We start from the raw sequence: 23,789 nt of genomic DNA on the forward strand, positions 1-23,789 counted from the left end.
GTGGCTTTGAAGACAGCATATATTAACTTCAGTTCTCAGTGGTAAAAAAAAGTCTGATGCTAATGGGAAGCGATACAAATATTCGTATAATAGCATAAAGTTAAACTGATAGGTGGGTAAAATACATTTTGCTGCTGCAGAACACCAGTTTGTTCCTGCGTTGATACTCATGTCTGTTTCTCCACACTGGGTCATGCTTACTGCCATCTACTGAAGGTAAATCACTGAAGATAAGTGCCTCATACAACCCCACTTGAAAAAATATGAACTATGCCTATAAAGCAGTCACATGTCAAAAGGGGATTAGTTGTGATAAGGGAAAGTATGGGACAGCTGTACAGCTTTTCGAAAATGCTTACATGCCAAAAATACTTAAATAAGAGTCTTGTAATAATTGAAACAACAGGTTTAACGTGGCACAAGCCGCCTCAGTATCCGTCACATGACACGGGGGAAATTCCATACGGATAAACTATAAGTGGACTGAAAAACTTTTGTTCAACAACTACTAATCTCAATCCTGAGAATATAGTCATTTTAATCTTCTCTAAGGGTTACCAACTCACTTATCGTTCACTTAGTTCGGAATCGTTTTTCACAACATGACACCAGTATGTCTGTCCAGCACGTCACACATCTGAAGTTTGAGGATTTACGACCTTCCTGACACCGAGTGTGACCCCACGTGAATGAACCAACATCTGGGAAACACATGGTGACCTCCTGCAAAACCTTTACATGAAAGAATGCCAGAGGTGTGACCAAGGCCTTGTGTCTCTGCTCTTAAACCTTAGGCATGTCCCAATCCTACACTTTGACTTTCAAGTCCCAAACCAAGTCATAATGTTTCTCTGTCCGTCTGTAATTGTCCACCTGCACATTTTTTACATACAGCAATTTTGATTTTGTTCACCACGAGTAGTTTTTATTAATGAATGAAATAATCTTGCGGACAGACGCTAATTAACATAATTCCTTAATAGTTCAACTTGATTGGATGATTTTTTACGTGGTCTTTTTATTTGTATTTCTGTTGTACCTAAATGTTCACTTTGTTTTATGGGGTTTTATAATGTTGCATCGTCTGTCTTACCTGTCAGAGAGAAAACATTATTTGATTTGATTGTTATTATCATACCTTTAACCTCCTTGTGTCTACTAACCTGATGAAATGGTATATGTCGCTGCCTGCATGCACATTTTAAAGTTCTTAACAAATAATCTGAGGGGAATTTCTTGTTGTTTGTTTTAACTTGTGATGTGTCATTTTGTAAAAAGCACTTTGAGCTGCATGTGTTGTATGAAAAGTGCTATATAAATAAAGCTTTATTATTATGTTGGATTGATTCAAACAAATTTGATCAGAAAAATGTCAACTAGCTAGAAATAAGAAGTATTAACGCGAGGTTGATTAAAGGAATGATAGCAGCGAGTTCTCTCCTAAAAAGCTTTCCACAATGAGCAGCGTGATGGTCTTCTCCCCCCAGGTGAGTCGTACCTGCAGTGGATGATCATGGGTCCAGCGTCGGGGTAGACTTCCTGTTTGGAGTTCACCTGACCGAGGAAACTTAGGACGCCACCGGGCTCCTGAGGGACGCCGTGGTCCGGCCAGCTCATGTACTGGTAGTGCCAGATGGTGCGGGAAACTTTCGGCTGGGAGAGGAAAACATTATGGGTTAGAAAGCACTCAAATCCAGAACCAGACACTTTCCACGCTGCTATGGACAGTCTTTCACTAATGTACATTCTCAAAGATATTGAAGTGACTCTTACTTTTGTATATATTGATAGCTGTGCTTTTATTTAGCTCTTAATGTGCATATGTATAAATGTGTCTTTGATTGTGTGTATATAGGTTTATACATATTTGTTTTTGTATTAGGGATTTGTGTCTGTACACACAAACTGAAAGATTGACAATAAAGTTGACTTTGAAATGAAAGAGGGTGTTTTGAGGTTACCTTGTTCACAAGAGCGATCTCCAAAACTCTGATCTTGTAATCTGTCGCTTCTCTCTCTGAAGTCAAGGTCACCAGGAAGGGGCCGTACTCCTTAGAGCTCTGAAGGTCGGGCCAATACGGCACACATTTATTCTGCACACAAGATAAAGAATATATAAAGTCAATTCTAACATATCTCCAGGGAACTGTTGTTTGAGGGTTTTTCTGGATTATTTTGAACGCTTTGCATATTTGTATAATTTCTTAATTGGAACCTCTTGTACTAATGTAGAGCGTGTTGTTGTCTTTCTTATTTTTGGAACTTTGTGTGTTTTAATATGTTGCCCAAGCTCACCATGACACACAATGTTTATTGTAAAGGGAATAGGTTCTCTCAACTAAGGACGCTGAGTAAACAAGTGTTCAGAAAGATAAAACTGAAATCAGATCAGCTCTGATTTATTTATATCATCTGCCGGTTCATTCTTAAAAAGAAATGTCACCTACAACAATCGGGAAAACTGCAACTACAAACAACAATGAGAGCCATTTGATCTAAATATCAAAAGATGATGGAAGCCATTGCAGTGACGTAGGCTGGGATTTATATTTACAGTGTGCTGCATACTCCATAAAATACAACAGTGTTCCATAGGAGTATGTTTGCAAACATGCGTGGCTTAAAGGTCCCATGTCATGCTTTTCCGGTTATTACCCGTCCCCTTGTGTGTTATGAAGGTTTTTATTCATGTAAACGGTCTGCAGGGTCACAAACCCTCAAAGTACACCCTGTAGGGAGTAAAACTCTAACACAGAGAAGACCTCTCTATGCTGCCCCAGAACGCCTCGTTGGAGATTTCTCATTTTCCATTGTTTGCTTCCTGGGTTCTGTGACGTGTGAACACCCAAATCAACAACAAATGACCGGATTGGCCCAAATGGACCAATCCGCGGAGCCCCTCCCACACCAGGATCCCTTGGCTAACTAACAGGGAGTCAAATTGACTTGCATAGAGCTCCCTGGTTGGTAATAGACTAGTTGGGATCACGGAGAAATGCTCTCCTCAGACCCATGCTCACAGCGTTAGAAACCTTTTTCTTGCTCAATATCAAGCCACACTTATTGTTTTTACTTCGGCTGTGAGCGTTTATTGTGTGCTCAGGATGAGTTTCGCTTGTTCTCGCTGTATATGGCCGACCCAGAAACCTGTCCGCTGCTCGCAACATCCCGACCAATCAGAGCACACTGGGCTCACAGGGAGGGGGGGGGGGGGGGGCAGGAGCTCCAACAAGCCGTTTAGGACAGAGAGTGAATACACATACTTTACAGAGATGCTGTATGAGAAACCAATGTGAGTTTGGAAAATTGCACAATATAAATCTATTCTAGGAGACCTCAACAATAGAATTATGATCAGTAGAAATGGCCATGACAAGGGACCTTTAAGGAGGGGATTTCCGTTATTAACTATCAACCAGATATTTTTTGGCCTTTTTAGCGTTTTCGTGCTTTCAGTTAAAATGATTTTCAAGAGATCCCGACACCTGGGTTGAATCTGGGAAAAATATAAACGCTGTCAGTATTTCAGAAAAGACACATCATGTAGAAACCCTTAATACTGACCCGGCCTTTCTCGACCTCTCGTGTCGTCATGACGATCACCCTGGTTTTCTCCTGCCACGCCATCTGCCAGAAATCGTTGACAGTTGTTGCCAGGCAACCCTGGGTGGCGATGTAAACTTTAGGTCCGCTGCTCTCCGACAGTTTGTCCGACAGTTTGTTCTGGGGGTAAACAACAACAAATACAGGAATAAAGGATTGTGGGAAACGGTATTTTGATCTCACTGTCTGTACACACAAACTGAACGATTGACAATAAAGTTGACTTTGACTTCGAAAGAATAGTAAACATTTCTGAGGATTATTGTTGTTGGGATTTTGTGGTTTTTTGTGTTATTTTGAGACTTACTTTCACGTAGTTGGCGTTGATGTAATCTGAACCCACGACCTCGGGGTCCATGTCCTGCAGGGCGACCCGGGTCTCGTTGACTTGGTTGAAGAAGAAGAACAATTGGTTAATGTCAGCGATCAAAACGTCTCATGAGATTTGGTTAACGAGGAAGATTAAACGATTGGAACTCACAGGGAAGAATATTCTTGTATCTGTTTTTGCTCTTGTTTTCTGGCCTCTGACCCTCCTCTCGGCTCTTCTTCACCTTCGCCTCGAACTTTTGAAGAGCCTGGCGGGACAAAGAGACGACTGTGTTACACTAAGTGAGCCCTAAATTGTTACTAATAATATATAGTATGTGTATTTTATACTAATTGTTTGCCATTAGTATATAAGAGAGGAACATATATGACAGTATTCAATTAAAATCAAACTATGACTCTGCAACTACCAATAGTGTAAAGTGTCCACACTGAAGATTAGACAGTTAAGCAATTGATGGATCAGTCGTTTGTCAGAAACATCCTGATTTTGAGGCTTCATTTTTGTTTTGATAAATGTCTTGTTTCATTAACTAAACTTCATTACATTTTGGACCACTCTAGGAAAAAAATGAAGTAACGATTAGCCCTTTTTTTTTACAATAATCTGACATTTTGTTGACCCAATTAATGAGAAAAAAACATCTAGTCAACAATATTCTAGTTTAGGAAAGTAGTCAACACCACCTGCATTTAATAAAGAGTCAAATAAGCTATAAAAGTAGTTCTTTAATTGAATGTCATTCTGGTTTGTTATGAAGTGTTTTAAGTATCATTTCTCTTCCAGTGCACTCTTTACTCAAATCCTGCTGTGACTTATTACGCAATCTCCACCGCCACACGATGGTAGCATTGCACCTGTAGTCCTCCACAGTCCCTGAAGTCAGGAAGTGACTTTATACACATTAAGTCTATCCTAAAAAGTCTGAAGCATACTTTACTTTCCCCCACTTCAGAGCACCACTGTGGTTCTTGTATCACAGACAAAAGCATCAATGTTTTGTTTTTTTGATGGCACCTCATTGTACCTGTATAATGACAACAAAGGATTCTATCTATCTATCTATAGGAAACATGGGGTCAAATCTTACGTCAAACTCCTCCCAGAATCCGGCCTTGGTCTTCTCGCCCTCGCCCTCGCCTTCCTGCGGCTGCTGCGTCAGGTCCAGCTGCTTCACCCGGCTGTCGATGTCTGCCGCGTTCACCCGGGTGGAGAAGTACGGCTGCAGAGAGGGAGAGAGACAGAGAGCATGTTCAGATTGTTTTATCTCATTTCACATATTATTGTGATTAACACGGTTGTTTAAAGGTCCACTGTTATACCACTTTGAACAAATGTGCTTTGAAAAATACTGCTCGTGTCAATAAAGCTTCTTGGAGTTTGAATGTGAGAGAGAGAGAGAGACCAACTAAACTTTAATGTGATTATTCACAAAACATTTGTTTCAATGACCTGGGCTGTTTTTATTTATTTTGTATTATTATTTATCTATTTTTTATTAACACAAAGAATATACTTTTAGTAATTACTTGGGTTATTTTTCTAATGATTATTTTTAGGATTCAAGGCACAGATATTTGTATGTATACTAAATATAATGTTTTTTGATGGTATTTCTAACAAAGTACATGTATGGTCAAAATTACAAATATATATATTACATTACATGTTTTTATCCAAAGCGACTCAATACTGTGGAGCAATTTGGGGTGAAGTGTCTCAGGGACACAACGACATGCTGACTGCAGTGGGGTTTGAACCTGTGCTCTGATACGAACACCAACGCACTAGTCCACTGCACCACAAGCCATATTACCGTACATGGAAACACATACACACAGTGTTATGTAAATGAAATGTTGTGTTCTTGGCAGTACGGTCTAAAGAATGGCAATAAAGCGGATTTGACTGGGCTTGAGTGAGGGAAACATCTAATGAATAACACTCTAGTGACAAACACAACATCATCTTCAGTAGGTCAACAGAGCTGTTTCCTATCTGTGGGTTGCGCTGTTCAAATAAATGACCTGTTTCCGGTTGTTTCACAGCGGACTGACGCTCACTTTGGATCTCATTCTGACATGTTTGATCATTTAGAAAATATGCACCTGTTTGAGATGCACCCAGTTCCCGGAGATCTCCTCGATGCCTTTACGTTTATAAAACTCCACCAGGTCTGTGAGCGTGTCGAACATCTCTGAACCGCCCACTGTGTACCTGTCGTTCTGCACACACACACGGGGAAACATGACTCGTCAGGGAACACACACATCTATTTATACGTTGCTTTGATTGGAACAGATGACAGTTAAAAACGCTGCAGCTGGAAAAAGTGCTCATTAAGATCCACAGTCGTTAGGCAGGAGGAAATAACACAGATAAAGGAAGTACAGATAAACAATACATAAGTAAAGACTTCAATTGTACTACATGTCAAGTACAAAAATACTTTAAGCCATTATAGGGATACATAAACTGGTTATGTTAGTAATAAAGTTCAAAAGAGAAGCAATCAAAATAAAAACAAGGGTGCTTCAATAAAATAAGAAAACCCACAATGTGTGCTTTTTATTAAGATTTAAATGAATAGGATATTAATTCAAAATATATTAGAGTGTTTTGTGACACAGACTTCCAGCCAACACTTAAAGTATTTAATACATAGTGAGTTTGATTGTGATTGACTTCTATCCAACACATTAATCCAATCATTAAAAGAGTTTTACTGCTGATCAAATGAATGTGCGTTGTGTAAACTTTACACTGATGTATTTGCTGACATCTCAGAGCTGAGTACGGTTTGGAAACTGACCTAATCTTCTCCACACGCTCATGAAAAGCCGTTTGTGATCGCTCAGCTAATCTCAGAATAATCTGCGGGACCTCGGCGTCGCACGCAAACAATGGCTTCCATTTAAATTACGTCTGAGCGGTGTTTCCGACGACGGGTTAAAATAAACAAAATGCAAAAGCCCTGGTGCTGACGGAAAGACACAATCTATGGAAATGAGTTTCAGAGGACGGCTCCGTGACCTGCTGCGAACATCATAACCAGACGTTTGATAAGAGTTACTGGTGAAAATCTAATATCGCAGATTCTTTATCGTTTCATTTCCTGAGCGAGGCCAAAGGTCGTCAACATAAGGCTCTTTGAATATTCAGAAAGTACTGAAAAATAAAATGTAGAAGGCAGCTTTTATTCAAATCCGAGGCAAATGTGGTCGATATTTTTAAATGACAGCGGAAAACATATTTTTAAACAAAATAGTTAAAATATTTTCCACTTGTGTAATGTTTTATTTATTTATTTGGATTTATTTGCATTATTTTATAGTATTTTTTTTTTTTTACGTCTTACTTTTATTAATAGAGTTTTTACTTTTGGATTATTTTATTGCACTTGTATTTCTTCCCCACTTTTACTGGTTTTAATGGAAGCATTTGGATTATTCTATCGTGACATGCTTTAACTAAAAATGAATGTCTTAGTTTTTGTTTTGGTGTTTGAAACGTTGATATTTGTGTTTCTACAAAGTAAAACTGGGCATTTATAACCAATAGAGTTGAAATATGAGAAAAAGTATTGTATTGCAGAAGACAGGGGAACTGAGTACACACTTCAGAGTGTACTACACAACTGTGGGAATACCCCGCAGTATTTCACATGAAGTCAAAGCCTATTTCCATGCACCCTTTATCTTGCATGGAACACACACACACACACACACACACACACACACACACACACACACACACACACACACACACACACACACACACACACACACACACACACACACACACACACACACACACACACACACACACACACACACACACACACACACACACACACACACACACACACACACACACACACACACACACACACTCTCCTACCTGACACATGATCTTGATGTGGGACACCCTCTTGGCCCCCGTCTTGCTCGTCTCCTCCGTCAGCACCGACAGGACGAAGTCTCCAGGCTTGGACAGAGACTCTCTCACCAGGAAGGTCCCCGGGTCGTCCCGCACACACAGCAGCTTCTCTGCATTGGGCCCTGAGAGGTGACCGTGGTACCACCTGAGACACACACACACACACACTGCTGTTATACACTGGGTACACGTCTCTGGAGATATTCCTGCCCTGAGAGACAGTTAGCTGCTTTGAGGTGCTGTGACCTGCAGAAATTCAATTCAAGGCTTTATTGTTATCAGCACATTAGCTACAGTGTAGATATGGCAATGAACAACCGAAGTCACAGGCGCCTCCAACAGTGGGACATATACGTATATAGGACATAGAACAAGTCAAACGGATAAAATTGTGCGAGAGAATGTTTTGAGATGTGTAAGTAAATACAAATAACATAGAAATAGTGCAAGAAGAGTCTATATATATATAAGTAAATAATAATATAATATAAAGATGAATAATTAGCAAGATGCAAACAGAGGAATGTTATGGTTTTTAATGGTCTTAAAAGTTCTTAAAGCATTTCATGACATTCTGTTTATTCATATTGTGTATTTGATAGTGACGCCATTTTTTATTCATGCCCAGTGTTTTTTCGATATGCCGATGTGATAAAAAAAATCGTTAAGACAAATCTAATTGGGACCAATAAAGAATATCTAATCTAATCCAATGAGATGAGATGCACAGCTCCTCCTCTTCAAATTAATATAATGCTCATATGTAACTAATTGAATTGTCAGACTCTACTTACTATTTTCTTTATTTATATTTCTTGCGTACTCACTTTTCATAATAGCTTTTTGAAATCCTTTAGTTTTCTCTTTGCTTCTTTTTTTACAACTGAATTGCTCTAAGTGTGTTTATGAAATCACCCGAACACAATAAATCTAATTCCTTGTTTGTGCAAACCCTTGGAATAAAATTTGAATGCTCATTGATGAGTATTTATAATTCAATAACTCACCCAGTGTTAATTTAACTCTTAAAGAAAACTCAGTTAATAATAATCCAAAAACCTAAAGCGCATTAAAGTAAATTGGGGCTGCCTTTGACTCACAACTTAAAACATACAACCCAAGTCTGATGTATTCAGTCGTATGCTCAATACAGTTTCCCACACACATGCATGAACTCTAAACCCTCCCTATTTAAAACACTTCTGCAAAAACATTGTTTCACTTGCGCAGGCGCACTACTCCTCGTATATTAAACAATAAGGTTGAAGAGATGTTTTTATATTAGCTTTCAAAACACTGGATAAATGAGACACGTGTTGTTTGAGAGATTAACACAAAATAGGTTTTAACATAGATTTTCTCTTGCCCTTATTTCGATTTTCTTTAAGGATTTCTTTCGCTGTGGAGGCATGCAAGAATTCAAAGCAACACGCGGCAAGTAGAAGATATCTAACTGGTTCTTTTGTAAGTGAAGTACTCCCTTTTCCATCTGGTGAAATGCATTTAAATGTCCACTCCCTGCATGACGCAATAATACATGCTAACACAGGAAACTAATATACAAATGGTCATTTTGGGGGTGAGGTATTCCAACAAAGAACAAGCAGTCTTCTTACTGTATGTGAGCCTAGTTGAATGTTTATCTGTGAATAGCGTGTGTTAAAGTGCATTCAGGGCTAAGCGGTTGTCTGCCTCTCACTGATGTGGTGCACGAGACCGTTCCTCTCCACACACTGAGCACAAATAGAAAGCCGCAACAGAATCAGGTGCATTCGTCGTATACAAGCAGTTAAAAACAGAAAGTACACATGTTGCTATTACAGGCCGACATATTTCTGTCCCCCGACGTACTCTGTCTGTGTCTGTGTGTGTGTGTGTGTGTGTGTGTGTGTGTGTGTGTGTGTGTGTGTGTGTGTGTGTGTGTGTGTGTGTGTGTGTGAAGTGTGAAGTGTGTGTTCAAGAGTGAAGGCTCACTCGGTCAGGTTGGGCTGTGACTTAAATTTAGGCACTGTTCTCGATTTCTTCTTCTAAACTTCCTGTTATGCGGTCGGAAAATTTCTGATGGCAGATTTCGCGGCTGAAGAGGACAATTATTTATAGCCTTCGCACACACACACACACACACACACACACACACACACACACACACACACACACACACACACACACACACACACACACACACACACACACACACACACACACACACACACACACACACACACACACACACACACACACACACACACACACACACACACACACACACACACACACACACACACACACACACACACACACACACACACACACACACACAGTGTTACAGTTAACAGGTTGCATGGAGCACCTGCAGACTAAAAAGCAAAAAAAGAAAAGTTCTGTCCGTGCACCTTTGCAGAAGATAAGGGACAGCTTGTGCAAGGGAATCATTTATTTAAAACTGTGCACATCCACGATTAACACGCAATCATCAACCTGCAATAAAGTGCCATTAAATTCAACAAACTAATCGTTCCTCTTTGCTGAGAAGAAATAAGCCTCCAGATACATGTCATAAACGCTGACCTGCTTCTGTGCGCGTGCATGTGTGTGTGTGTGTGTGTGTGTGTGTGTGTGTGTGTGTGTGTGTGTGTGTGTGTGTGTGTGTGTGTGTGTGTGTGTGTGTGTGTGTGTGTGTGTGTGTGTGTGTGTGTTTTAAGATGAGAGACTAAGATTGGTTGAGATGAGGAAGAGGCAGCCAGCGAGTGAGCAAGAACTCGATGGAGTGTGCAATAAGAGGAAGACACGCCGGGTCTGGCCACTGCTTTCAAATGTGTCAAAACTTAAAGTTTCCAACCGCAGAAACAAAAGGGAAGTTAGACAACTGACAGAGAGAAGGACGAGGGGGGGCAGAGCTTCCAGCAAGGGTGAAGTACACAGTAACACACACACATGCACACACACACAGTCACACACACACACACACACACGATAGAAAGTCCTCCTTGACTCATAAAAGCAGCTCATGCCGATGAGCTTATCAGGTGGACATTAACCTACTTTAAGCGGTTGCACAATGTTTCTAGCTTATAGAAAAAGGTCCATTAATAATCAAACGTATGCAGTGAATTTAAATAGGCATTGTGAGCTAAATAGAATAAAAAGTATAAGGATAAATGGAGGTTTTTTAAAGTGCAAACAGATTAAGATTTGTATCTTGTTCACGGAAACAGTCTGGAGAAGTATTTGATGTGTTTGCAGATGTTGTGGAAATAATCTAGTGACTATATTTAGCAAACAGAGATGCTTACGAGTTTCTGAAAGCTACGATTACAAACAACTACATTAAAAGTGCTTTAAGTCCTATATGTCAAATTACATTTTTAAGAAGACGTTATGTCGGTTACTTTGTGTATATGTTGAGTTAAAAGCTGCTTATGTTCAGTTTGAGGGTATTTAGTGAATAGGATGAGTGCAGAAAAACGTTAGGTGTTTTACTTAAAATCATAAAACAATCTCAAAAATCTAAACAGTGAAGTTTCACATAAAATAGAAACACGATTATTCTTCACAGAAGGATGTTTTCTGATGTTGAATATAAACTCGTATTCTAACTACAGCTGACAGTCCTCTGGAAAAGCGTTCGGTGCAGCAACGAAACAGCCACTTCACTTATTGTGGAAGTGCTCTCGTCTCCTTTTGGCGAGTGGTTGCTTCATCTATTTCCAGTATGTGTGTGTGTTGAGAAAGAGGTCGAATAGGTTATAATTAAGCATGTCTTCCATCATGGCAGTAGTCAGACAAAGCCTTTGATTCAGGAAGCAAAAGGAGTATTCATTATTAACAGAAATCCATTTAAGATCTGTTACAAATTGCATAAAGATTGAAGACATTTCTCTTAAATATAAAAGGAAGTAAATATCCTTGAGTTGGAGATGTCCCGCTCCTTTTGGGTCACATTCATGTTGTTTATTGGTTTGTGTTTATGAACTAATTGGTTGTGTGAAGGTTTGTTCTGTTATCTATTCCTCTATGATTATATCGTTGTGTTGCATACATCACTTTTTACTAAATCAAATATTTGTTCTTTAGATGTTTGCAAAGTCACCGATTTCTGTTTTTTAATGAGGGTGATAAGAACAGATAACATTTTATTCAACCAATCAACCACTAATAATGCTTGCACGCAGAGCGTTTAAACCGATCTGTTGGAGATATTTAACTTTAAAAATCTGGAAATATACAAATGTTTCCATCTTGAATGCAGCAGAGGTTTAAAGTCGAACCAAATGCACAACTGAACTTAAATGAAACACACAAATCAGTATAAAGTATAGTCTCCACGGCTTTGAACTCTCGGGTCTCGGGGGGTGGGTGTTTGATTTCACTGACTCGCAGAGCGACAAACACGCTATTATTAGACCTAAAATTGATTTTCTAAAAGCTTCTAATAAAACACCTTCACCCCTCGAGGAAAGTATGAACCTCCATGGAATACCACGGTGAAAAGGACAATTATTATCCGCAGTAAATACACAACGAGAGGAAATAAAGCTTGTCATAGTTTAATTAAACACTGAACTAAACTAAAGTGTAGGTGGAGGCAGCTGTGTGTGTGTGTGTGTGTGTGTGTGTGTGTGTGTGTGTGTGTGTGTGTGTGTGTGTGTGTGTGTGTGTGTGTTCAATATTAACCTACAGGGAGAATAGTGAAGTACATTTACTCAAGTAAAATTTTGAGTTACGTGTACTTTACCTAAATATTTCCACTTCATACTCCTTTTATTCCACAACAATGTGGAAGCCAATATTTTAATGTTTTTCAGCATTAAAACAGCTTTATTTATTCGTAGATTTAAATTGTTATTATTAGCTCATTCAAACCAAACATAAAATAATAAATACACTACGTCATATAATTATAGGTTAAGATATCTAGCAGAAGAATACACCGTTTTTAAAATCAGCTCCCCTTCACCAGCTGTGATGAACACAATAATCATAATGCAGTAGTATGTATGATATGAAATGGCATAACGAGTACTTTTACTTTTAGTACTTTTAGTATACGTTCAGGCCAATACTTTTGTACTTTGATTTTAAATGCAAGACTTTTACTTGTAACACAGCATTTTGACATGTTATCATTGTTACTTCAGCTTTCTTCCACCTCTGCTTCTTAGCTCTAGCTAGCTCACAAAATGCTACATTTTACAAATGAAATACGTAACCTTATGTCGGCACAAGAATACAAATAATGTGGTCATTCAAGTTATTATATAATCATCCTGAGGGGCATACATGTTTTTAATTTAATGGAAATCCATCCTGCCTTTTAAATGGAGTATTTTTACAATTTATAAATGTTTTTTAGTTTATTTTGTATATTTCAATTCGGTGTAAATTCTTTAATCTTAAAATGTCTTATAATCGTTATATTTTGGACCTTATTTTACAACTTATGCACCAAAGCAATCTCCTTGCATGTGTAAACGTACCTGGCTATAAACCTGATTCTGATGGTTCTTGGTGGAGGAAGTATGCAGATGTTTTTTCATAATGTCATTTCATAATATGTTTCTTAATGCTCTTAATGTCCTTGGCGCCTTTCAGAGCACCTAAGGACACCGTACAATTTATAAAACATTCTAAGGAAAGGTTTAAGACGGGACAAAAGGACCGTAACAGGGTCCATGTAGGGAAACAAGTAGCACTACAGTGAGCAGGGAGAGGGCACCCACCTCTCAGTGGTGGGGTCGGAGCAGTTCAGAGGGTATTTGAGCTCGATCAGGGTGGAGTCCTTGTCCTGCAGGATGCCGTTCTCCTGCGTGTAATACTCCACCAGCTCGGACAGCGTGGCGAACTTCTCCCCGCCGTACAGGTCGTAGTAATCCCCCGTGTTCTGGATCCGGATGTGAGTCACCTGCTCGCCCACCCTGAGGGGAAACAACCCAAGAACATACACGTAAACCCCAGTTTGAAATCAAATCCGCCGTTCTTAGGAGCGGCAATATCTAAATATTTGACTTCATACCTGATTGCTTTCCTGCAACCAACCATGCTACTTTCACATTCAATTGTTGAATAATTCCTTAGAATAAAGTCAGATAATCCCAATTCAGAGCAAAACCTCCCAGATTACAGTCAAATAAAACATCTCTATGACAGGAAGGATAGTTCAAACTGCATTAAGATATTTCTACACGGTTTATTTGCTCTTTAGTAAAAATTCACACGGCGCACAAATGACACAAATCAAATCCTTCAATTGATATTTGATTCTTACAGATTATGCTGCTGAAAATGTGTTTGGAATAAAGTAGCTTAATCTGTAGTTTCGGTTTCTAGGTCCTCTTTTATATCATACTAAATCAAATACTGCCTGCCTTATAATAATAATTGTAATGTGGAGTTACCGCTAATCTAATTTAAGACCAGGAAGCAGAGTATTAATGTTTATGGTTTACTGTATTCGTTAGATAATCCCTCATCCTGCCCGGTGATAACACTGAGATCAAAGTTACAGACCTGCTAACCTTGGAAGTTCATTTATGCATTTACTTTTTTAGCATGAACAGTGTCAAATATACAATGAGAAAGGCAGTCATTTTAATATGACTTTTTTAGTGAATTTCCCTGCCTCAAGGCGACAGGGGGACAAGTACATACAACAGGAAAAACAATAATTATGTATTCAGTTTAAAGACTCCAGTTGATCTAATGCTTTTGCCTTTGGGACGTAGGATGACGAGACATGTAAAAACGTGTTGTGTGAGTCTTCATTCTTGCACACCATTTCACACACTCAACACACACACTCCACACAAACGCTCCACACACACACACACACACACACACACACTCAAGCATCCTTTCTTGTGTTCTTTCAAATGTACGTAGAAGAGCCATGAGATGCGCTTACAGAATTTAAAATAGAGTAGGATGCATTCTCCTCTGTGGAAATATAAAAGCAGAGATGGCAAAAGTACACACATCCTTTCCTCAATAAGTACACATACTCGTGTTTAAAAATACTCTGGTGAAAGTAGAAGTACTGACTAAACTTCTTTACTCAAGTCAAAGTAAAGAGGGCTTTGAAATGTACTTAAGTAAAAAGTACCCATAACTAGCAGCTGTTTTAAAGAGTACCTGAGCTCCCTTTATATTAATAGAACAATAATGTCATTGTTAGCTAATGAATGTTTCCATGGTGACCAACGGCAACATGACAACGTTTTCATTGGTCCCTCTTCTTTAGAGAAGACCAGGAAAGGATGGATACATGGATCGTGTTCAAATCAATAGGCACGCAATGACTCTAAATAATAATGACCACGCCACCAAACACACATTCAAACTAAAGGAACCAGCCTGTTTGGGAAATGTGAGAAGTAAAAAGTACAGGTATTTGGGTTCAACATGTAAGAAGTAGAAAGTACAGGTATTTGAGTTTAACATGTAAGAAGTAGAAAGTACAGGTATTTGAGTTTAACATGTGAGAAGTAGAAAGTACAGGTATTTGGGTTCAACATGTTAGAAGTAGAAAGTACAGGTATTTGGGTTCAACATGTAAGAAGTAGAAAGTACAGGTATTTGAGTTTAACATGTAAGAAGTAGAAAGTAAAAAGTACTTAAGTACAGTAATGAAGTATTTGTACTCCACTTCTTCCCACCTCTGGATAAAAGAGATATTTGTGGTGCTTCGGCTTCATTACCTGACAGAGAGGGAGAAATCTCCGGCAATTTTCTTGCTGGGTCGAGCCAGAAAGCTGCCGTGAATCCCCCGAATCTTCAGCATCTCCTCGGCCTGCAGGCCTGTGATGTCTCTGTGGAACCACCTACACACACACACACACACACACACACACACACACACACACACACACACACACACACACACACACACACACACACACACACACACACACACACACACACACACACACACACACACACACACACACACACACACACACACACACACACACACACACACACACACACACACACACACACACACACACACACACACATAAATACTGCAACCAGTACACAGAGATACAACAAAGAGGCATTTACACGCGGTAACGTCCACGTCCACCCCGTGTTATTTTCTTTATTAAGGTCTCGTAAATGTAAAAATGTCGCTTCATCTTTCCATGTTTCACTTAAGTTTGAAAGTGTGTGGTAACTTTTTGCAAGCATCTTTCATTCGTTGTGGTCTTTTTCTTAATGAAATGATAGGTTGTTTAATTGGTAGCGTAACTGATATTTAAACTAATCATTTAAAGCCCAGTTTCAGATTTTACGGTCTGTATTATTCATCACAAAAACCAAACTTAAAATGCTTTGTTTTCTTCTACGCCCAATTTAATTCACCTTTGATCACAAACATTTTATTTGACCGATGTATTAACACATTATCTCTACAGCTGGTGCAATAAAAGACCGTTTTTCCGACTAAAACACCACCAAGCTTGTTTTAAATTGACACTACTTTAACCAAACGCCCCTTTCAACAAAATGTAAGTTTCTCAGTGTGACAGGATTTCGTTAGTTCAGTTGAAATATCTGTTATCATTTCCTGGAGCCCTTTGCGGTTGGAAAAAGTCTGTGTTGGTCAAACTTAGACTACACACGTTTTTTTTAAGTAACGCCTTGGAAAGAAGAATATCCAAATGTTTAACAGACTTAGGGTATTTGTCGTTATGGTAGCTCTCCTGCAACCTAGCATGCTGCTTACACATTGTTTACTGAATAATGTCTTCACAGTTGCAGAGTAAAAATTTACAATTTAAAGCTTTAAATGCTAGAGAATACAAATTGTAACTGTTGTAATGAATAGTTGGATTGTGTTTGCACTTAAATATATGTTTTCCCCTCTGAAAAAAAATCATTTTATACGACAAATGTGTTAAGAAATAAGATCTTGACACAGTCACAGAAGGAAAACTCAAAGTAAAGGGAACATTGCTTGTCAAGGGTACAACAACAAGTGTTTCTTACTCAACCTCGGAGCTAAATCACCCTTTATGACACATTTTCTTGACGCAAACAGACACAGAAATCACATGATAGAGGAACAGAGCAGGACAGCAGAGAAGGAGGAATGGAAACAGAGAAGTTGTCATCACGCCTTGCACAAAACACAACCGACTGAAACGAGCATTTCATCGTCTGGCGGAGCGGCGGGGGGGGGGGGGGGGGGGGTAGACTCACCGAACCATGATGCCTTTTCTCTTCTTCTGGGACCAGGGAGAGAGTCACGTGTACCTGCACATGTGCACAGTATATCTTGAATTTAACAAAAAAGAAACACCCGGTTCCTCAATACTTCCTCACTTCACACTTTATTCTCATGCATAGAAACAACTATCTCTTTGTAACACTCAACTACAAAACATCCCTCCAACAACCCGCCCTCTCCTCCTCCTCCTCTACGCGTCCCTCCACCCAACCCTGCGTCCCGATAGGAAAGCAGGTGAAACACTTACTCTTCTCAGCGTCCTCTGAACCCTTCTGACTCTCTCGGAGACGCCCGCTGTGTAGACGTCTCTCTGACCGTCCTCTTTCTGTGTCGCTTCTCTCTCTATCTCTCTCTCTCTCTCTCTCTCTCTCTCTCTCTCTCTCCCTTCCTTCTTACATCTCCTTTCACAAAACAGTGAAAGCAAGACAGGAACCAAAATAGCTGACAGGCCGGAATCCCACCAACAGATACAGACGTGTTTCTCTTTCTTTTTTTTTTCTTTTTAAAGACGACCAAAATAAAAAGTCATATTTACGAGCAAAGTGAGATCAAATAAAAAACCCAAAAGGAAGGTTGAAACTTCTCCATTCAGCGGTGAATCATGACCCAGAGTCCAGTCATTCCTTTTGTTGCAGGAATAATCCACAAAATTTCCAATTTGAGTTTCTCTTGCCTCCGTTAGTCTCTCAGCCAGACATTAGAAAAGCTGTTCCTCTGCGCCTGCCCACCTGCCTGTCTCTCTGCTACCACTGTTGCCTTTTTGTTCTTTACTTCCAGGTAGGTGTGTGTGTGTGTGTGTGTGTGTGTGTGTGTGTGTGTGTGTGTGTGTGTGTGTGTGTGTGTGTGTGTGTGTGTGTGTGTGTGTGTGTGTGTGTGTGTGTGTGTGAGAGAGCGTAACACAAAGGTCACAGTCAGAGAACACTTCCTTATTTGCAGTTTAACCTTCCCCCCTCTTTATATATATATATATATATATATATGTGTGTGTGTAACTGGTAGACCATTTGCAACTGTCTCATTATTAAACGACTGAAACTGCAAAATTAAAACCAGTGGTTTGAAGAGGATACTCTAAATCAAAAAGTGCTTTATTTGGTGTGTACACCGATATATTTAAAAGGCATGCAGAGGCTTGTGAGAGACAGCAGTTTCCCCATAATGCAACACAAAACCGGTGCACTGTTAGGGTGTTTTGTTTAATGTCACAAACACATGAAGTAACATTTTGCACGGTGTGGAACAAACAGAGACATTTAACTTGCAAATCATGCTGACCTACAAACCAGCTTTGAAAAGGGCAGAGTCCTCTATGTCCCAAGACCAACACTCATTAGACTCTACCCTGTGTCATGTTTAGTGCTGGGTGCAAATATGCAAGAAAACAAACTAGTTTTTGTTCAGCTTTACTGCAACTATGCAAGAAAAAGTTGAATTTCTACACTGTGTTTGAGCAAAAGTAACATGTACAACATCCAATGTAACACACACACACACACACACACACACACACACACACACACACACACACACACACACACACACACACACACACACACACACACACACACACACACACACACACACACACACACACACAGGTGTCGTTGGTCGTGGTTAGCTCATAACAGTTTGTGCATTGTAGAAAACAAAACACACTTTTTTTTCTTCTCACAGCCTCTGAGTGAAAATAGTGATGTTTCCTAGATGTGCTCACTCTCCTTATTGTTGTGACACACACACACTGTCGCCATGCATCGGAGTGTGTGTCAGAGGAGTGACTGTACGTGATGTTCTGTACCCTCCTACGACTAAACCTCAACATAAGTAGTCTGAAGTAGTTACTCATTTAATCCTGATGTCAGGAGCTTCGTGCTTTTTGATTTGAAAGAATGCAACATTTGCAATTTGAGGATGGCGATTGGACTCTTGGAAATTAAATAAGACATTTTTATTTTTAAATAAAAATCTAGATCTTGTTGTAGCAGTGTTTATAACAATTTGATTTGATAATCTATTTGTGTGATTTTAGAAATGTGTTACTCATTTTTGTTTGTGGTTTATTATGTGATTATGTTTTCCAGCTTTTAGTTGATTTCATTATCTTTTGAGTTTTGTTTATTTTATTTGAAAGCACTTTGTAACGGCGTTTGAAAGGCTCTAAATAACGTTTATTATATTATTGATATTGTGGCTACTGTTGCAAGTTGCAGAGAATATCCCATTTGTTTTTTCCCCCAGGAAATAAAGTATATTAAACAAAACAGAGATAAGCCGATGTGAAATGAGATTTTCTGAGATTAGGTATTTTATCCATTTGACTTATTCCTAGATTGTATTATATGTTTTTTTAGCTTTCATCCATTAGGTTTTATTTTAATTATAGAAAATGTTCAGAAATCTTAAATCTGCAGCAAAATATGTATTAAACCACACAGAGAGCAGCACTAAGAGAGAAACACTGATCACACCTCAACAGGGCGGTTGTTGTGAAGCCCATAGGGGGTTGGCTTGGCAACTGGAAGGTCACCAGCTCAAGTCCTGGAAAGACCAAGTGCTACCGAGGTGTCCCTGAGCAAGGCACCGTTCCCTACACTGCTCCCGTACACAATGGCAGCACACTGCTCCTAACACTAGATGGGTCCAATGCAGAGACACCGTTTCGTTAGTGCCTGTACTGTTCTCACGAGATGTTCCTGGAATCTAGCTATTGAGTCAGCATAAACATGAACTTCAAATAATTCCAGGAGAACGGGATTCTGAATTGGAGATTACTGAAGCTCCTGGTACCTGTACTACGTAACGACAATAAGTTGAATCTTCAATCTTCTTCAAAAGGACCGGAACATGAACAAAGAAAGGAGAAAAGAGTGGAAATAGAAGACAGAGGATAAGATTAGCAATTACAGTAAAGAAAAACACACTCACCTAAAAGACATTTTAGGGGCTCTCGCAGTACGGATGTGTTTTCTGCAGCAGGAAGTGATGGGTTGGATCCAGGCTCTCCTCTATGTACCTCTCTCTGATGTGTGTGTGTGTGTGTGTGTGTGTGTGTGTGTGTGTGTGTGTGTGTGTGTGTGTGTGTGTGTGTGTGTCTCCTTACAAACAGTCAGGTTACACTCAGATCAGCTCTCCGTGTTCACCGTTTAGCCTCCAACTCTCTCATGATAAGAATCCGGCTGGGTTAATCCTCCGCCCTGTCATTTACTCTAATTGTCTCGACTTCCTAACCGTCTGCTGGAGAGAATGTGCCTTTCCTGTGTCGTGCTCTTCCTCCTTTATGAGCTCTCCTGCACATCCACATTTGCCTCCATGTAAATTCCTGCTTGTCCTTCGAGGTTTGCATGCAAAGCGCGTCAGGATCTGTTCTGCTCGTCACTCGCTCTGTTGCGCTTTCCTAGACTGGAATCAGCGTTCACATGATGAACAGAAAAAACATGGAAAGAGGAAACACATTAAAAATGATCATTTGTTTAGCGGTTACTCACCGTGTGTTACCGTGAGTTTGAAAGGAGAAGGCTGTTTGACTCCATGTTGTATGAAGAATACAGAAAGATAGTCAAATGTGGACGAGTTCAAGTCGACAAGTGAGGCGTTTAAAGACTTGTATTAAACATCCTTCTCACACAATGTTTGCAGGATTTGATTGGACCAGTTGTTTCCTCACTACTTCCTAAACACATGCGTTTTCATTATTGTTTTAAATAACTATAGTTTTAGTGAAGCAGGGTTCATCCTTTAATCCAATTCGTCTAGACTTTTCCCAGTTTTTTGCACCACCTGTAATGACACTAAGTCCAATTATTATTTAGACATTTCCCTAAGACACAAAGTGAAGTCCCGTCTGCCTGAAATCCCCAGAGCATGCTGCAAAAACATGGGTAAAAAAACACTCAAGTTCTTTAGAAAGTGAACAAAACGTTGAAAAACTGTGGAATTTTTATTGAAGTTCATAAAAACAAACAGCAATGAAAAAAACAACAAGGCGGTAACCATCATAATAATAGTAATAATAATATTTCGATAATGTAAAACAACTTGACAATATACAGTAAGAAATTAAATTAAACGTTTCTCAAAACCATCCCATGTACCTAAAAGCTGCGGAGATATTGCATGTTCGTATTTCGGGAATCTTACAGGGAGTAAATCTGGGATGCAGTCAGGAATGTTGAGGTGCTGCTGGGGGGCGTTAGTAGCCGGGATGGGGTCACCTGACGGGGGGTGGGGGAGATTAAGGATAGTGGGTCAAGACGTAGGAGGAGGAAACTGATCTGATCGACTGATAGAAATGTGACGTGGTCTTAAATTCGGTGCTTTCTGCAGTAGAGGTGCACATTAAGATGCCCTGTTTCATACACACACACACACACACACACACACACACTCCGTAGACACACACACAGATGATGACAATAAAGTTATCTTTAAAAAAAAAGTGTCAAAAATGTTCTAAAAGAAACACAAGAAAATCCCTTGACATTTTGTATGATGCACAAACAAGTAGAATGCACCAGTAAACTCCAAGCATGCTGCTCCAGTCTTCTTCTTCATGTTACATAACAGTTACTCTCTCTCTCTCTCTCACACACACACACACACACACACACACATTCCCTAGACACACAAACATACACACACGTTTGACCCTGCAGTAGAGACAAAGGGCAGGTCGGTGCGGCTGCAGTTCAGTCACAGTGCTCAGGATACAGAAACTCCTGAAATCAACGTAAGAAAATCCCCAAATCAATGTCGAAATCTTGTCGTGTCTGCGTCCAGCTGCTGAAGCTCCTCTGAGTCCGTGGGATGGTTTCTGGGTGAAGAGCGAGAGGACTAACCTGTGCTGTACAAGGTTAATTTTTTTTGGGCAGGGGGGCGTCTGCTACATGGTGGTGAGGTGAGGGCAGCTAGCCTCAGTCAGTGAGAGTGAAAGAAGCGATGTGATTGGTCAGCGCTGCACCTGCATCTGCTGCGACGTCTGTGATTGGCTCTGAGCGGAGAGCTCCGGGGCGCGGCTGGCCAATCGGTTGAGGATGTTCCTCTCTGACATCTGAAGCCGCACGGCGACAGGGGGTATCCTGGCGATGGTTGCCGGGAGACGCGTGACGTCAGCCTTCATGTCGCTTAGCAGTTCCTCGAGCTGTTTGAGAACTGGAGCAATAACACAGAGACAAACTGTGAGAAACCCGCTGTCATCTCAATGTATAACTCTTTACAATCTTTAGCAAGTCTGTTTTAAAATGACCACATTTCAACGTAAGCTAAAGTAAAGCCAGCTTGAAACACCTCAGCTGAGGCCTGTACTACGAAGCCGGTTCAACATATCCTGGATATGTTTGAGTTACCCGGCTTACCTAATCCAAAACAAACGCGCTCTCGCTAAGCGGTCCTACAACGCTGTTTATCAACTCGGTAACTCAAGCCAGGGTTTCTCTGTTTCCGGCTGAGTGCGCATTCACATGAAAGGGGCGGTGCTAGTAACATTTGACCAATCACAAACACGGAGAAGCATACTGACAACGCAGCGTCATACTTCCTGAATGAAAAGTAAACTATAATATTAGACATATGAAGAAGTTAAACTTTAAACATCCATGACTTAAACACTGTATCCAGGATAAAAGCCACATAGCTGCAGCTGCAAGGTGAATACAGCTGGTAACAGAACAAGTGTTTGAATGCGTACATTAACAGGTTTATGATATCACTGCCCCGTCTAAGACACGATCTGACTTTAATTACATTTGACTCGAGTGTTTCGTCAACTTAATGTGTTGCTTAAAATACTACTTCTGCATACAGTATGTGACACTGTGAGTGTTGCATGGCCAGATACGGCTCAGCTGACTCAGATAAGGAAATATATGATACATTATGATGTGATATGCCGCGGACTGTACTTAATGTTTCTCTGATCCGGTTACTTATGGTGTGGCAGATATTTAAGTAAGCTTTCTTAACGCTAATGTTATAATAGTCAGATTGCTCTGAAGATGGGAGGTGATATTCTATTCATTTTCACGTTCACAGTCAGTTGATTTTTGCCGGCCGTCTTTCCTGCAACGGCAGTTTTTCTGTATTTCCTTTCTCCTGTAATATAACTTGATCGCTTTAAACTCCGCACACGGAGCTCTGATTGGTCAGCAGGCGGTGCTTTCACTGAGTTTATCTCTTATCCTGGAACCTAACCTGCTCTGGAGCAGGCTAGCTGTTACCATGGAGATCTACCCCGGTAAGAAGAGAAGCAGCGTCGTAGGACCGGAAACCCAGAGTTTTCCCTGAAGTTAGCTCGCTTAGCGAAAATCTGGCATCGGAGTACAGACCTCAGGACTCCATTGTTTACTTCAGTAACACAATAACATAACTCTGTAACTCTCGCTCTTCCATTGGGTAGCGCTCCAGCACATTGTACGTGATAGGCTAAGGGGCGGGACATCTCTAAGCGGTTGACCAATCAAAACAGAGCCGGCAAGCTAACCAATCAGAGCAGACTGGGCTCTGGTTTCAGACAGGGGGTGAAAAGAGGTGCTGCAGCACAGACAGTATGAGAGAAATAAAGAGCTTTTTGAACATTAAAGCATGGAGACATGTCACAGGAGAGACACAAAATACTAATGACTTTGCATCCTGTGATTTGGATATTACACTAGACCATAATGTGAATCCATCCTAGTAGAAAAAGTAATTACGGTC

General features: G+C 40.1%; 2 protein-coding genes across 3 annotated transcripts in view; both read right to left on the bottom strand.

The window, feature by feature from the left end:
- Positions 1 to 1,425: 1,425 nt before the first annotated feature.
- Positions 1,426 to 20,112, bottom strand: ptpn6 (protein tyrosine phosphatase non-receptor type 6). 2 transcript variants are annotated; one of them, XM_079691223.1, is made up of 12 exons: positions 17,347 to 17,856; positions 17,072 to 17,125; positions 15,568 to 15,690; positions 13,594 to 13,788; positions 7,835 to 8,018; positions 6,043 to 6,159; positions 5,025 to 5,156; positions 4,085 to 4,181; positions 3,911 to 3,990; positions 3,565 to 3,723; positions 1,962 to 2,093; positions 1,426 to 1,653 (listed from the first exon to the last, which is right to left on the bottom strand). In XM_079691223.1, the coding sequence occupies exons 2-12, from the start codon at positions 17,077 to 17,079 to the stop codon at positions 1,441 to 1,443; spliced, it is 1,440 nt and encodes a 479-aa protein (XP_079547349.1). In that variant the 5' UTR covers positions 17,080 to 17,125; positions 17,347 to 17,856; the 3' UTR covers positions 1,426 to 1,440. The 2 variants fall into 2 exon arrangements, with proteins under 2 accessions (XP_079547349.1, XP_079547348.1); XM_079691222.1 differs by lacking the exons at positions 17,072 to 17,125; positions 17,347 to 17,856 and adding an exon at positions 20,025 to 20,112.
- A 911-nt stretch (positions 20,113 to 21,023) lies between these two features.
- chd4b (chromodomain helicase DNA binding protein 4b) overlaps positions 21,024 to 23,789 on the bottom strand; it is a 70,364-nt gene continuing 67,598 nt past the window's right edge. The window contains 1 exon segment of the mRNA XM_079691485.1: positions 21,024 to 22,247. Within this exon segment, the coding sequence (XP_079547611.1) occupies positions 22,045 to 22,247 (203 nt within the window). The 3' untranslated portion in view covers positions 21,024 to 22,044.

This window comes from Notothenia rossii, assembly GCF_949606895.1.
Source record: "Notothenia rossii genome assembly, chromosome: 7".
Taxonomy (NCBI): domain Eukaryota; kingdom Metazoa; phylum Chordata; class Actinopteri; order Perciformes; family Nototheniidae; genus Notothenia; species Notothenia rossii.

Coding starts and splice junctions, on each gene's coding strand:
- ptpn6 (XM_079691222.1), bottom strand. Junction 13,789..15,567: donor GATTTCTCCCTCTCTGTCAG/GTAATGAAGCCG, acceptor GTTTCCCCTCAG/GGTGGGCGAGCAGGTGACTC. Junction 8,019..13,593: donor TCCGACCCCACCACTGAGAG/GTGGGTGCCCTC, acceptor TGTGTGTCTCAG/GTGGTACCACGGTCACCTCT.